Consider the following 12,446-nt stretch of genomic DNA (forward strand, 5'->3'; position numbering starts at 1 on the left):
AGCTATTAGAGATCACTGACAGAAGGGCTACAAAGATGGGGAAGGGTCTAGAGAGGAAAGCATACAAGTGGCTGAGGTCACTTGGTCTATTCAGCCTGGAGGAGACTGAGGAGAGACCTCAATGCAGTTACAGGGAAGAGGAGAGGCAGGCACTGATCTCTTCTCTGTGGTGACAGTGACAGGACACAAGGAAATGGCCTCAAGCTGTGTCAGGGGAGGTTTAGGTTGGTTATGTTCTTCCCCCAGAGGGTGGTTGGGCACTGGAACAGGCTCCTCAGGGAAGGGGTCAAAGCATCAGCCTGGGGGAGTTCAAGGCACAGGGTGTGACTCTTGGGGATGGTGCTGTGCAGGTTGATCCTTGGGGGTTCCTTCCAGCTCAGGACAGTCTATGATTCCAAAGCCTTAAGTAATTACTGAACTCTGACACTACACAATTTTTGTGGCACAATATGATTATAATATAATGGTAGAAAAACTATTGTTTCAAAGGAAGTATTTAAAACTAGGGAGGATGACATCCTGACATGGGTTTACACAGGTATGAGTATTTCGTCTTTTACAGTTGCTAAAAGTCAACACATGCTCTGTTTAACATTGATTTATACACTGTACTAGGAACACAGTCTGAGATATCAATCTGTCCTCTTTAAAAGCTCTCCAAAACACTTGATAAATTTCAAGTTATCAGAGCAAAGAAATTACTGAATCACCCTTTTTTTAAAGCTGTGATTTTACAAGCAGTTGTTTTTACAAGTATTTATGTCTCCAAAGTCATACATCACTGCAACATAGCCACATTTAAGATCAGGAAACTGAGCAAGCAAGAAGGAAAAAATCCTCAACCCAAAGAAAAAGAATACAGCTGCATCTCTATGGATTCCCCCTTGCAATGATGCTATTTAAAAACTAAGCTTTATTACTAATTCATTTGTAATTATGTGCTGGCTTCTTTCTCTAACACAAGATTGTTTGCCTACCTAGAAATAAATATGAAAACTTACCCCAAGTCCTCTATGCTAAGAGGAGGCCCTGAACCTGACGGATTCTTCAGCATTAATTCCTGCAGTTTTGTGTTCTTTTCATCTTCGGACAAATTTTTGTTGCTTAGAATTTGACGTCTTTTAATTGCAAGGTCCTTAATTTCTTTTAGAAACCTAGCTCTATGTGGGTTTACTAATTCGAAGTCTTCCCATGTCAAAATTCCATTAAACCAGGCAGGAGGCTTCGGTTTTGGCGGATCAAGAATAAATTCTGATTTGGAATCTTCTTCCAGACTTCCTACGGACAAGGAATCATGTCCTTCTTCTGTGGAAGCCTCTGACTGACTTTCAGTACAGTGCAAGTCTCTGTCACCCCGTGATTCATATATCAACTTGCTCATGTTACTTTTAATGTCCCCCATACACATGAGTTTAAAAAAAGGCTTAGAAATGGGTAAATCCACAAGTCTATTGTCCTGAATGCATTTAGCCAAGAAAATTCCAAGGAAATGAAAGAGTTTGGTTATTCTTTCAAGTTCATCACTATCTTGTGGGAATGGTGCTGTAAACAGTCCACATGATCTCTGTACATAGTAGCCAGGTGGTTTCAATCCACCACCAATATCAACCTGATTGAAGAGAGAGAGACAAAAAAACCAGACATGGTTAAAGGTGGATTTCATTAGATATGTGCACTAACTTCTTATACCCTACTGCTCTGTTAAAAAGGGAAGAATTCAAAAAACAAGCTGTGGACCAGAGTGATCATTCTTGACCATGATTACTAGCTGCTGTAGGAACATCTGTTGTTCCTACCTGGATGTCTAGCTTGCTTTCCATTTTTTTTACACAAGTACTCAGTTTAAAATACAAATTAAAATGTACCTGTCGGGACTCATCATCTGGAAAATCATCATCACAAAGCCAAGCTCCCAAATCTGTCCTCTGAAATTCTGCTGCCACCAATGCATAAAATTCCAAGGTAGGACCCAGGCCTGTTCCTTCCTCCCCTAAAAACTCAACCTAGAAAAAGGAAAGTTAATAGTAAAAGAAAATCCTAGTGAAATGTTCAGCGTTGGTAATGGAACAGGATATTCAATATCCTGTCCAGTACATTAGAAACAGCTATCTAACCTCGCTCTGCTAGGCAGATATGCTTTACCTCTAGAACAGATTTTCTGTCTGCATGAATCTGCATGACATTTTCTGCCCATTCCATCAAGGATTCACCTCGCGGAACTTTCACTCTTTCATGTTTGAGGCGTCCAACTCTGAATTCCCCTGGATCATCCCGTCGCACTGTGCTCGTGGTCCTTGTCCGTTCCACAGTGGCTTCACGTCTGTTCTGCAGCCATACAATTGCTCTGGGAAAAAAACCAAACACCAGCTGTTTAAAACTTCCATGTCTTCCATGCATGAAAACTTGAAAGTAGTCACCAATAAAAAGTGACTTGCTTAAGTACTAATTGCCTCCTAATTTTTTTTAGGTATAACCCAAATGAAACTATTTATCAGCCTGAAATGCCCCAAAATACAGGCTGCTTCATATTTTATGAAGTCAGAAAACAAAATAATTTCTAATAGAAGTGCCAGATTCTGATGATGGCACCAATGAAAATATACAATTCTTGATCTGAATTCCTGTAGTTTTCACACTACAGTGGAAAGAACAAAAGGTAGCATTTACTGTTGAACTTTTAATCACAGATGCTCAAAACTGTTATAGACACATATGACACCTTTCATTATATACTGTAAGGCAGTTGCACATCACCCCATTGATACTGACCAAGTTTTGCAGTTATTTACTTACACACTCCTTAGAGCAACAGAGAACCAAAGTTCAAGTGCAATCATAGACAAATTGACCCATATCAGTGAAGAATAGCTACATTTAATAGCAGTACTTACACAAAGTCAAATTTCCAAATTTTTGTATGTAAACATACAAATAAAATCTCTTCAAAGCTACCATCTGTTGATTGTTTTGAAAAAATAGCCAAGTGTCATGACAGACACAGAGTGTACACAAAGTTCATACAGAATAGATGAGTTTCAAGAACTACTTCAGCATTTTAAGAGCTTAAGAAAGCTCTTTACTTACAAAGTAACTAACATGCAATGTTTCCTGAGGCATCTCTTAAAAATGCACCTTCTCTAAAAACTACCTTCTTCCAAAACAAAACAGAAAAGACCACAACATATGGACCATCTTTCTGCAGAAGGTAAAATTTTTCCAGAATAAAAAGATTTAAACTGATGTCTTGCAAGTTAATACCTTTTCTTCTCTTCCTTTTTCTTTCTTTCTAAATACCTCAATTTTCATTCCTCATAATGCACCTCTACTGCGTGTAAGATAAAAATGTAATTTTGGCAACTCTCTCTCTATCCTCTGATTTGGAAAATAAAGTGTAGCAACAGCCAAGAAAACCTACTTTTCCCTTCTTGTTACAAAAAAAAGTATACCAGCAAAAGGGTTTACACCGTCTACATACTCTAAAAATTATGACTGCTGCAATAAAAATATTAATGATTCTGAGGTAACAAAGAACTCTAGAGGATACCCTTGTATGTTTTAAAGTCTGATTTTGTTCCAGTTTCATTATGCAGCTTATAGTAACTTTCAAAATAGCCTATTTTTCTTAGGTTTTTTTCTGTTTTGTTAAAACATTAATGAATTAAAAATAAATGAACCAAAACAATCACAAGTTGCTGGAACAATAAAAATGTACATGTTTCCAAAAAACTTCTAGTTCATATGATTCTCCAAACGTTTTCTATTTTGTAGTCCTTTATGCAATGAACTGTAACCCAAACAAATTGGCCGATAGGAAAACCTGGCTTATATAAGTACACAAGCAAGTCTTTAGCTGAAGTTAAAAAATTAAATTCCTTGTCATTCTGAGTTTTTCTATCTTCTTCCTTCCATCATCCAAAACTATTCACATTTGGCAAGAAAAATTTGTCTCATTAGGATTAAGGTCCTTCTGGAAATCAGCAATTTAGAAACTGTTATACATAAAAAATGAAAAGGAAGCAATCATACTTCTTGTATTTTTTTTTTACCTTGATGCTCCAAATGCTGTACATGTGAAGTACAACTGTCTTGTTTCAAATGGAATTAAGAAAGGACACTTGCTTGTTAGTTGCTCACACCAGTCTGGCAAAGCTCCACTTGCTAATGCCAAGGGTTCCTGTAGTTTAATGCAAGGAATAAAACATGTATGAAACAATTCAAAAATCAAAAATGGCAAAAAAACCCCAATAATTTCCAACAGTCAAGGTAAGGAAGAGAACAGAGTCCTAAAAACAATACTATATATACACACTGCATATAATGTATTAGTGTAATACCTCAATCTGTTGCAGAATCTTTGTAGTAATTTTTTTACTTGTGAATTCATCTGGTGGGAAGTTAAACTGAGGATGCTCATCTCCTTCTGAAAATAATCAAGAGAAAAGTTTTCCTTTATTTCTTTTCATTAAAGTATTTCAGAAGCTCTGCCAATTAACTAAGTTACCTTCTTGAGACGTCCGTGTTGTGTAAGGGTCACTGGCAACTATATACAAAATTCTAAGTAACTGCAGAACATCTTCTACTCCACAGGAGTTTTGTCCACTGCCAGCTTTGGCCTGGGGTTGCTCCTTGGCCAAACTAAGGATATCAGAATTTTGAAGAGTAGAAATGGCCCCTTGACTCAATCCAGATTTTGATCCATGTTCACAAAAGTCCTATAAAAAAGAGAATGGTTAAGAATGAAAACTCTGTGTGTTGCTGTCTTTAGGACTGTATTCCAAATTGATTTGAAAAAAAAAATCAAAACAGTTACTGTGTTCAAACTTAACACTTAACCAAATTGTGCATGGTGCAAATGCATTTTAACACAACTACGTTTAACAGAAGACATTAAAATGGAAAAGGCAAGAGCAGCAAACCTAAACTTGAAACTGGCTTTTGAACATTCAACTTCCCTATAAATACCATGGCTCTCCCTCAACAAGAATCTTTAAAGCTGCAAAACAAAGCACATAGCCATTCATAATAAAAAAAGTTTGGATGCAGACATATACCTTGTATGCAGCTATGAGCTGGGAACAATTTCTGTTTTTCCTAATACTTTTATTAGTGCCGGTTAATTTCCAGTGGCGCAGGAAAGCTGAGTCTGCATTCTTCTGCAGGTAGGTTATCAAGTCATTCTTTGGTAATTCATCAGTGCCAAGGTACTGCTCCACATGCTCTACTGACCAGCAACCCTACAACAGGAACCACCAAATGTTGGTTTTTCCTGATTGTAAAGTCTTTAAGATTTCACATGCAACATGTAATGTCTTTTCTTAAGGAAGCATGCATTTACAAATACACTCACTAATATTCTTTAAGTAATTGAAAACTGTTAGTTTTTTTTAATGTAGCATTTCAAAAACTGCAACAATATTCTTTTGCTTTTATTAAACAGCCATAAAACAAAGACACAGAAGTAGGTCTTACCATTTTTCCACTTTCTTTCTCTTTATCAGAATCCTTCATTTCTCTGTACATGATTCTAGACATCAAAATAATAAATTAATACTTCATACTCATAGCACATCCTCTAAATTCTGAGGTTATACATCAACTTGTTAGGTATCAGTGACATTTAGATACTGTGATGTAGAATAGCAACAGCAGGTGTTCTTTGCTGCACTAAACATCTGAGATATCCTGAGGCAGCAAATTTCTCAAGCTCTATTTTCATGATGTTGGTATTTATCTTGCAAAGTATTTATGTTTCTTTAAGTGAGACTGGAGTAATCAAACAACCTTCATTGTGCCAATTTCCCAAATCAACTTTAGATTTTTCACTACACGTGCACCAACTCTTTAAAAATTTTGAAGTCCTAGAGAAGCTTGCTGTGCATTAACTTAGAAGACATGCACATTTACAACTATTTCTCATGTTTCTCAACTATTTCTAACAAAAAACCAGTTTGTTATAGCATGCAATTTTTGACAGAAGACAACTCAGAAAATAGGCACAACAGAAAAGCACTGACAAAATCTGAACTACAGTTAAAAATACTGCACCCCTCCTTACTGCAGTTGTCACTTCCATATACATCACTCTTCTAGTATGACAGAAGTTACATTGATTAGGGTAGTAAATGGAAAACACTCCCCACCACATAGTCTTACAACTTCTGTCTATTTCTATAAAGCTATTATGGTCAAATTAACATTGAGAAAATAACTGAGGTAGGAAGGGCCCTCAAATATCACATTTAAATACAATTTCTTGTATTTCAGTTTGAGCCCTTTTTAATTCTTGCCCTCTCAAATGTCACAACAAAGATAAGTCCACAGTCTGGCTTCCCTATGTCCTCCATCAGGTATTGATACACATCAGTAAGAGCCCACAAGTCTTTTTTCCTCCAGGCTAGACAGATACAGATTTCTCAGACTCCTTGTTTGACAGAAGCAATCAGTCTTTTAATCATCCTAGCAGCCCCTTGCTAAACTCACCCCAATGTCCATGTCCCTCTGGTACTGAGAAGCCCTGAACTGGGACAGAGCACTGCAGGTGTAACTCACCAGTGCTGAGCAGATGGGGATGATCACCTCACTCAACTTTCCCAATGCAGCCTAGGGTGCTGCTGATCTTCTTTGCTACTGGGCTCCACAGCTAGCTCATGTTTAACTTTATGTCCACCTGGACCCATAGGGCCTTTTTCACCAACCTCCTTTCCAGCCAGCTGACCCCCAGCCTGAGCCGTAACACGCAGAGCTGTTTTCCCCAGCTGACATACTTTACATCTCCCCTTGTGAAATGTCACAAAGCTCCTGTCTCCCCATTTCTCCAGCATGATGAGGTCTCAGAATGGCAGCACAACCATCTGGTCCAACAGTGACTCCTCCCCAGTTTTGTTTTGTTTGGAAGCTAAGGGTCTGCTCTGTCCCATCATACAGTCCACTAATGTAGATGTTTAAACAGTCCTGGACTCACATCAACCCTTGGGGTACACCAGCTGAACTTTACACCAAGGACCACAACCATCTGAGCCCAACAGTTCAGACATTTTTGAGACACTATCTAGTCCATGCTTTCTAAGTTTATCACTGAGAGAGAAAGCAATGAAAGCCTTCCCAAAGTTGAGGAAAATAATATCTGCTGCTTTCTTCTCATCCCCTGAGCTAGGCATATAGTAGAGAAGGCTATAAGGCTGGTTAAGCATCATTTTCTCTTCATTAATCCATTTCACCTACTTCCAATCACCTCCTTATCCTTCATCATTTGAAAATGGTTTCCAGAACTATCTCCATCGCCTTTCTAGGGATGAAAGACTGACCAGTTTGTAATTCCCTAGATCTTTCCTGTCGAGGGAGGCAGGAATGACACTTCCTTTTCTCCAGTCCTCAGAAGTATCTCCCAACCCTCATGACCCTCCAAAGATAACAGAGAATGGCCAGCTCCTATGGGTACATTCCATTTGGTCCCATGGACTTGTACAAAAGTGTTCACTAACCTTCTGCCATTCACATATCACCAGATTCGATTCCAGATGTGCTCTGGCTTTCCTAATGCTCTGCCTTCAAGTTGGGACAACTAGGATTCCTCCTAGATCACCTGTCCCTTCTTCTACTCCTTGCATGCTTCCCTTTCATGCTTTTTTGTTAATCCATACAGGTCTCCTACTGACTCTGTCTGACTTCCTACATATTGGGATAGACTGTTCTTAAGTCTGGAGAAAGTGATCCTTTGCAAAAAATCAACCAACTCTTCTGGCTGATTTTTTGCTAGGACTATAACGCCATGGGATTTTCCCAAGCAGATCCCTAAAGATTATGATTTTTTTTCCCCTGGTTTTGCAGGCACAGCAGTAGTTTTAAAACCAGTAATAACATCCTGACATAAATACAAAAAAAATCTAATTCTAGCATTGCTTATTAGAGAGGAGGAGTTAAAAAATTAACATCCATTTCCTAATCAGCCACAGCATTCTCTACACAGAATAATGAAGTGGTGAACTTACGTGTATGTTGGCTCCCAAATCCGTCTGAGTTTGTCCGATTTCACACTGCCGTTACAGGAAAGCTGTAACAATTTCTGTACATAGTAAAAGATGGTGGATCGAAAGTTTGTTAGGGGCAGTTCTACTTCTCGAGTTGTTCCAAGACCCGAAACTTTCAAGGTAAGTGCTAAACGTGGTGAAGGCATGCACTCAACCTCTTCCAAGAGTTCTGAATGAGGTGTACCTGCAAAAAATCATTTGAGAACCCTTAGCACAAAATACGTAACGCATGACAAGGTGGCCTAAATGTCAATAACATGGTTCAATAAGGAAGTGTAATGACTTACTGCACAGATGCCAAAGAGATGAGACAGAGTTCTAACTATGAACTAAATTATGACTGAACCATTTCTTTATGGGAATAAAACTAATAGGAATTTCTGAAATCCCTACTGCTGCCTGTATCTTGGTAACATATATTATCATAGCACATGCATTCTTTTCCTACACAGTACCTGCCTTTCAGTTCTTCAGAATAAGCAGTGGCTTATTTCCATCTATGCTAAAACCTACTTATTCCTCTCTGTAATGAATTCTGAGTACATCCACTGTGCTTGAACAAGAATGAACTAAGGAGCCAAGGAGCATGATCAGGTGCTGTGTTGTTAACTGTACACACTGCTCCATCACTGCATTACCTTGTCCCTGCCTCAGCTTTGCACTGTTTCAGCACACTCTCTCCAATCAAAACCATTCTGGATAGCTTTAACACAGTTAAGTCCCTGCAGGTCGAACCAGGCATCTTTAGCACATCTTTAATGTATCAAGAAATTTTTTTATTTATCATGGTAAGAGATGATCCTAGTTAAATTCCTAAATATGCTTATTTTACATAGCACTTAATTTACTCTTCCCTCAATAATGCTTAGATCTGCAGAGGTAGATGAAACTCTCATTCAAACAGAGAAAAGCCACACAGCCACAAGAGCATGTTGTACTGATTAATAGTGACAGCATCCCCAGATCCAGTGGGCACTTAACAGTGAATCTCCATCCTAAAGCCAGATTAAGTATCACATACTTTGTCAGCATACCTGGTGGAGGGATTTCTAGGTCAGTTGTCTGTTGCACATTAGTACGACCAGGTCTTGGGTCAAAAGCAGGAACCAACGCAGAAAACTGTCGTTTCAACACATAATCATCATCCCATGTTCTCCTACGGCCTCCTTTGGTTTCATACTCCTCTTCTTCCTAATTAAAAAAAAAAACAGGCAAATTAAAAAAAAACCAAAAATCCTAACTGTTTTTCTGATTCTGCTAAAGAGAATAATTTGATTAAAAAATTGAGAGTTCATGAATACAGCAGTCACACACTAAACTGCAACTCTACTCAGCTCTGGTAAGGCTGCATCTGCAGTGCTGTATCTAGTTCTGGGCTCCTCAATCAGGAAGACGTGAAGCTCCTGGAGAGGCCTCCGGAAGAGGCAAATGAGAGGGGACCTCATCAATGCTGTCAGTATCTGATGACACAGTGTCAAAAAGATGGATCCAGGCTCTTATCAGTAGTGCCAAGCAACAGGACAAGAGACAGAAACTGACACACAGAAGTTCCACCTGAACACGAGGAAGAACTTTATGTGTGAGCAAACACACAGAGACAGGTTGTGTGCCAATCTGGAGATATTCAAGAACCATCAAGACACAATCCTGTGCCATGTGCTCTAGGATGACCCCAACTGAGCAAGGAGGCTGGACCAGATGAAACACTGTGGTAGCTTCATTTAATAAATTTTAAATAATATTTTTATATTTTTATAAATATAATTTATAAATTTATGAATAAAATATATTATACTTTTTAATAATAGTAACGCCATTTAATATTTTTTTAAACGGATCAACATTCTACAAACTAAAGTTAATGCCTGCGTTGTAGATCCACTTAAGTTGTACTGGCTTGATTTTTTTCCTAACTTTGTATCTTTGTGCAGAAGGTGAAACAACAAGATGTTTAGACATGTACCTGAGCTTCTATTAAAACCATAAACACAGCAAGTTAAAATGCTACATATTTTGGTTCAAATGAAATAAATATTTGCATATTAATTACAAGATGAAGTTTCTATAATTCCATAAAACAATATTTCTATTTATTCTGTAAAATATCAAATTAGCATTAGTGAAGCCTTCTGTTTTTCCTCTTAGATTTTGCAATATTCATTCCGATCACTTCAGTGATAGTAGAAGACCAAACACTATTCATACCAGTTAAGAACAACCAAATGAAAAGCCAGAACTCCTGATAGTCTAAGCAAGAACCATGTGAACTACCATGCTGGGTTTGTCTAGCCCCCACCCCACTGATTTTTCTGTTGGGGTATTTTTCAGAAGAGAGAGATTTCCTCTGGCAAACTTTTGCTTCATACAGGCCTACACTTAAACACACCCCAAACTGAATCACTACAAATGCAGCAGCATGCATTATATATCCACAGTCATACCATTTCATCAGCCTGTGAACTAGTGATCCATCATTTCTAATGTCTGTCAACTTGTTCCTAGTCTGGTTTAAGACATAAACTCTGACCTGTAAGGTTCTTGGGTATGCTAGTGTTTAAAAACACTTGTGTTTTTGACCATATGCAAGAAACTAAATGAATCTAAATAAACTTGTTTTAACTAATGGAAATATTGTAGCTAGGACTTCCTATTACCAAATAAAATCTGTGGATTTTTAAAGCACCTGTTAGTCAATTAAGATACCATCAATGCTAACTATACCATACCATAACTTCTTCATATTCTTGATCTTCTTGGTTATCATCTTCATTTTCATCATCTTCTTCATCTGGCTCAGGTAGATCCTCATCATCATCTAACTCTGCCAACAGAGTACTAGCTCGGCAGCTATCAAGAAAATCTATAACACACATATATATATTTACATACAGAACAAAAGATGAGTAACTTTTAAAGCAGAATTTTTTAAATAAAGAAGAGAAGCACTGGGAAGAGTGAAAAAACAAATCTCCCTTAAACTTAAACCAGAAAAAGAAAACATTACTTACTGCAGAACAGGAATAAAATCTGTGATAAAAGCATACACCTGATTAAAAGTCCATGGATCTAGTCAACAGCATAATTATAGAAGCACTTACTATCAGCAAGAGTGATCTGTTCCTCATTTGATTATAAAATTTTATAAGTACACTTACAGGAGCTTACAAAAGATCACCAGAAAACGGTGTACAAATGTATATGTCTGTTTCTGTGTCTCAATAATTTAAAAACAGGTGAGTGATGTAATTTTCACTAAAACATGTAGTTTAGACCTTAGCTTACAATGTAAAGGACATAGAAGATAAACATTTAAGAGTAATACCTTAAAGATTCAATTGCTAATTAATTACTGTAACAAGAAGTTGAAGGCAAAGTTCCATTTTACTCACTTAGTACTAAGATTTAAAAAACAACCTCCCAAAACCAGAAAAGAAGTTCACAGCAATCCAAGTGGACTGGGATGAAGCTTTGAACTTTTACATTTTTCTATGCACACAGAAATCATCTATACCGCCCAAACACCTTTCCTATTGTTGCTATCACCCCTATTGATACCTGAATGCACTCTACTTGCTCAGTTGTTGGTGATATATCTTAAGACATGTCACCCAATCAAAGTATCAAATTAGATTTAATTAAAATAGTAAAGAGAAATGGTATATGCAGATATATTAATCAACTGCCTCCAAGCAGTTCAATTCCAATACCCATTGAAATGACCAGAAATTTTTCAAGCAATTTCAATAGGCAACAAAATATAACACAATCTTAATCCAACAATATTTTAAATAAATTAAGTATCTTTCTTCCAAGAATATCTCACAAATTAATAACTTTACATTAGGAAGTATTTTCCGATATCCAACCCAGGTTTTTCTTGACTTCATTTTATCAGCTTGATTCCTGTGTATTACTGACCGAATTATCTAAATCTTCTTTCCCTGTATTCATATGCCTCAAGTAACCTCTGTCCTGAAGTCTGTTTCTAGGGTATAGTGTGCACACAACTCTAGATCTGTTTGTCAAATCATGTAATTTCTTTCCTCCTGTCAATTTTTTGTGTTTTTTCCAATTTTTTTAATTATTATTATGGTATTGAGATATCTGGAAGCTATTTTAAGGGTACAATGTGCCTAATGGTGGATGCTTTTCAATCAGAGTAATACAAGGTACATCAGACTTTGCATGTAGCATGCCTATACAACACAACAAAAAAAAATTTAATATAATTAGAAGTACATATGCAAACTACATTAGGAACTAAACTTGATGAGGGAAAATATTCAAGTGCTTAGATAAACTATACCATAAATAATAGTAATATGGGATAGAAAGTGCTGAAAATAAAGATTTGAAAACACAAGGAAATACTACTACATTAACATTATTTTACTTACTGCCTTACAGAACAAGTAACAT

General features: G+C 37.2%; 1 protein-coding gene across 8 annotated transcripts in view; it reads right to left on the reverse strand.

Annotated features, from left to right (window-relative positions):
• The window catches only part of HECTD1 (HECT domain E3 ubiquitin protein ligase 1), a 59,333-nt gene that overhangs the window by 3,533 nt on the left and 43,354 nt on the right, over window positions 1-12,446 (reverse strand). For 7 of the 8 annotated variants that reach the window (XM_030948956.1, XM_030948952.1, XM_030948951.1 and 4 more), the window contains exons 27-37: window positions 10,754-10,887; window positions 9,062-9,218; window positions 7,989-8,211; window positions 5,470-5,524; window positions 5,052-5,234; window positions 4,502-4,712; window positions 4,335-4,420; window positions 4,047-4,174; window positions 2,143-2,344; window positions 1,866-2,003; window positions 1,002-1,609 (exon numbers count right to left, since the gene is read on the reverse strand). In XM_030948956.1, the coding sequence (XP_030804816.1) occupies window positions 1,002-1,609; window positions 1,866-2,003; window positions 2,143-2,344; window positions 4,047-4,174; window positions 4,335-4,420; window positions 4,502-4,712; window positions 5,052-5,234; window positions 5,470-5,524; window positions 7,989-8,211; window positions 9,062-9,218; window positions 10,754-10,887 (2,125 nt within the window). The remainder of the gene's footprint in view (window positions 1-1,001; window positions 1,610-1,865; window positions 2,004-2,142; window positions 2,345-4,046; window positions 4,175-4,334; window positions 4,421-4,501; window positions 4,713-5,051; window positions 5,235-5,469; window positions 5,525-7,988; window positions 8,212-9,061; window positions 9,219-10,753; window positions 10,888-12,446) is intronic. The other variant, XM_030948955.1, reaches the window with a different exon arrangement.

Source organism: Camarhynchus parvulus, chromosome 5, assembly GCF_901933205.1.
Source record: "Camarhynchus parvulus chromosome 5, STF_HiC, whole genome shotgun sequence".
NCBI lineage: Eukaryota > Metazoa > Chordata > Aves > Passeriformes > Thraupidae > Camarhynchus > Camarhynchus parvulus.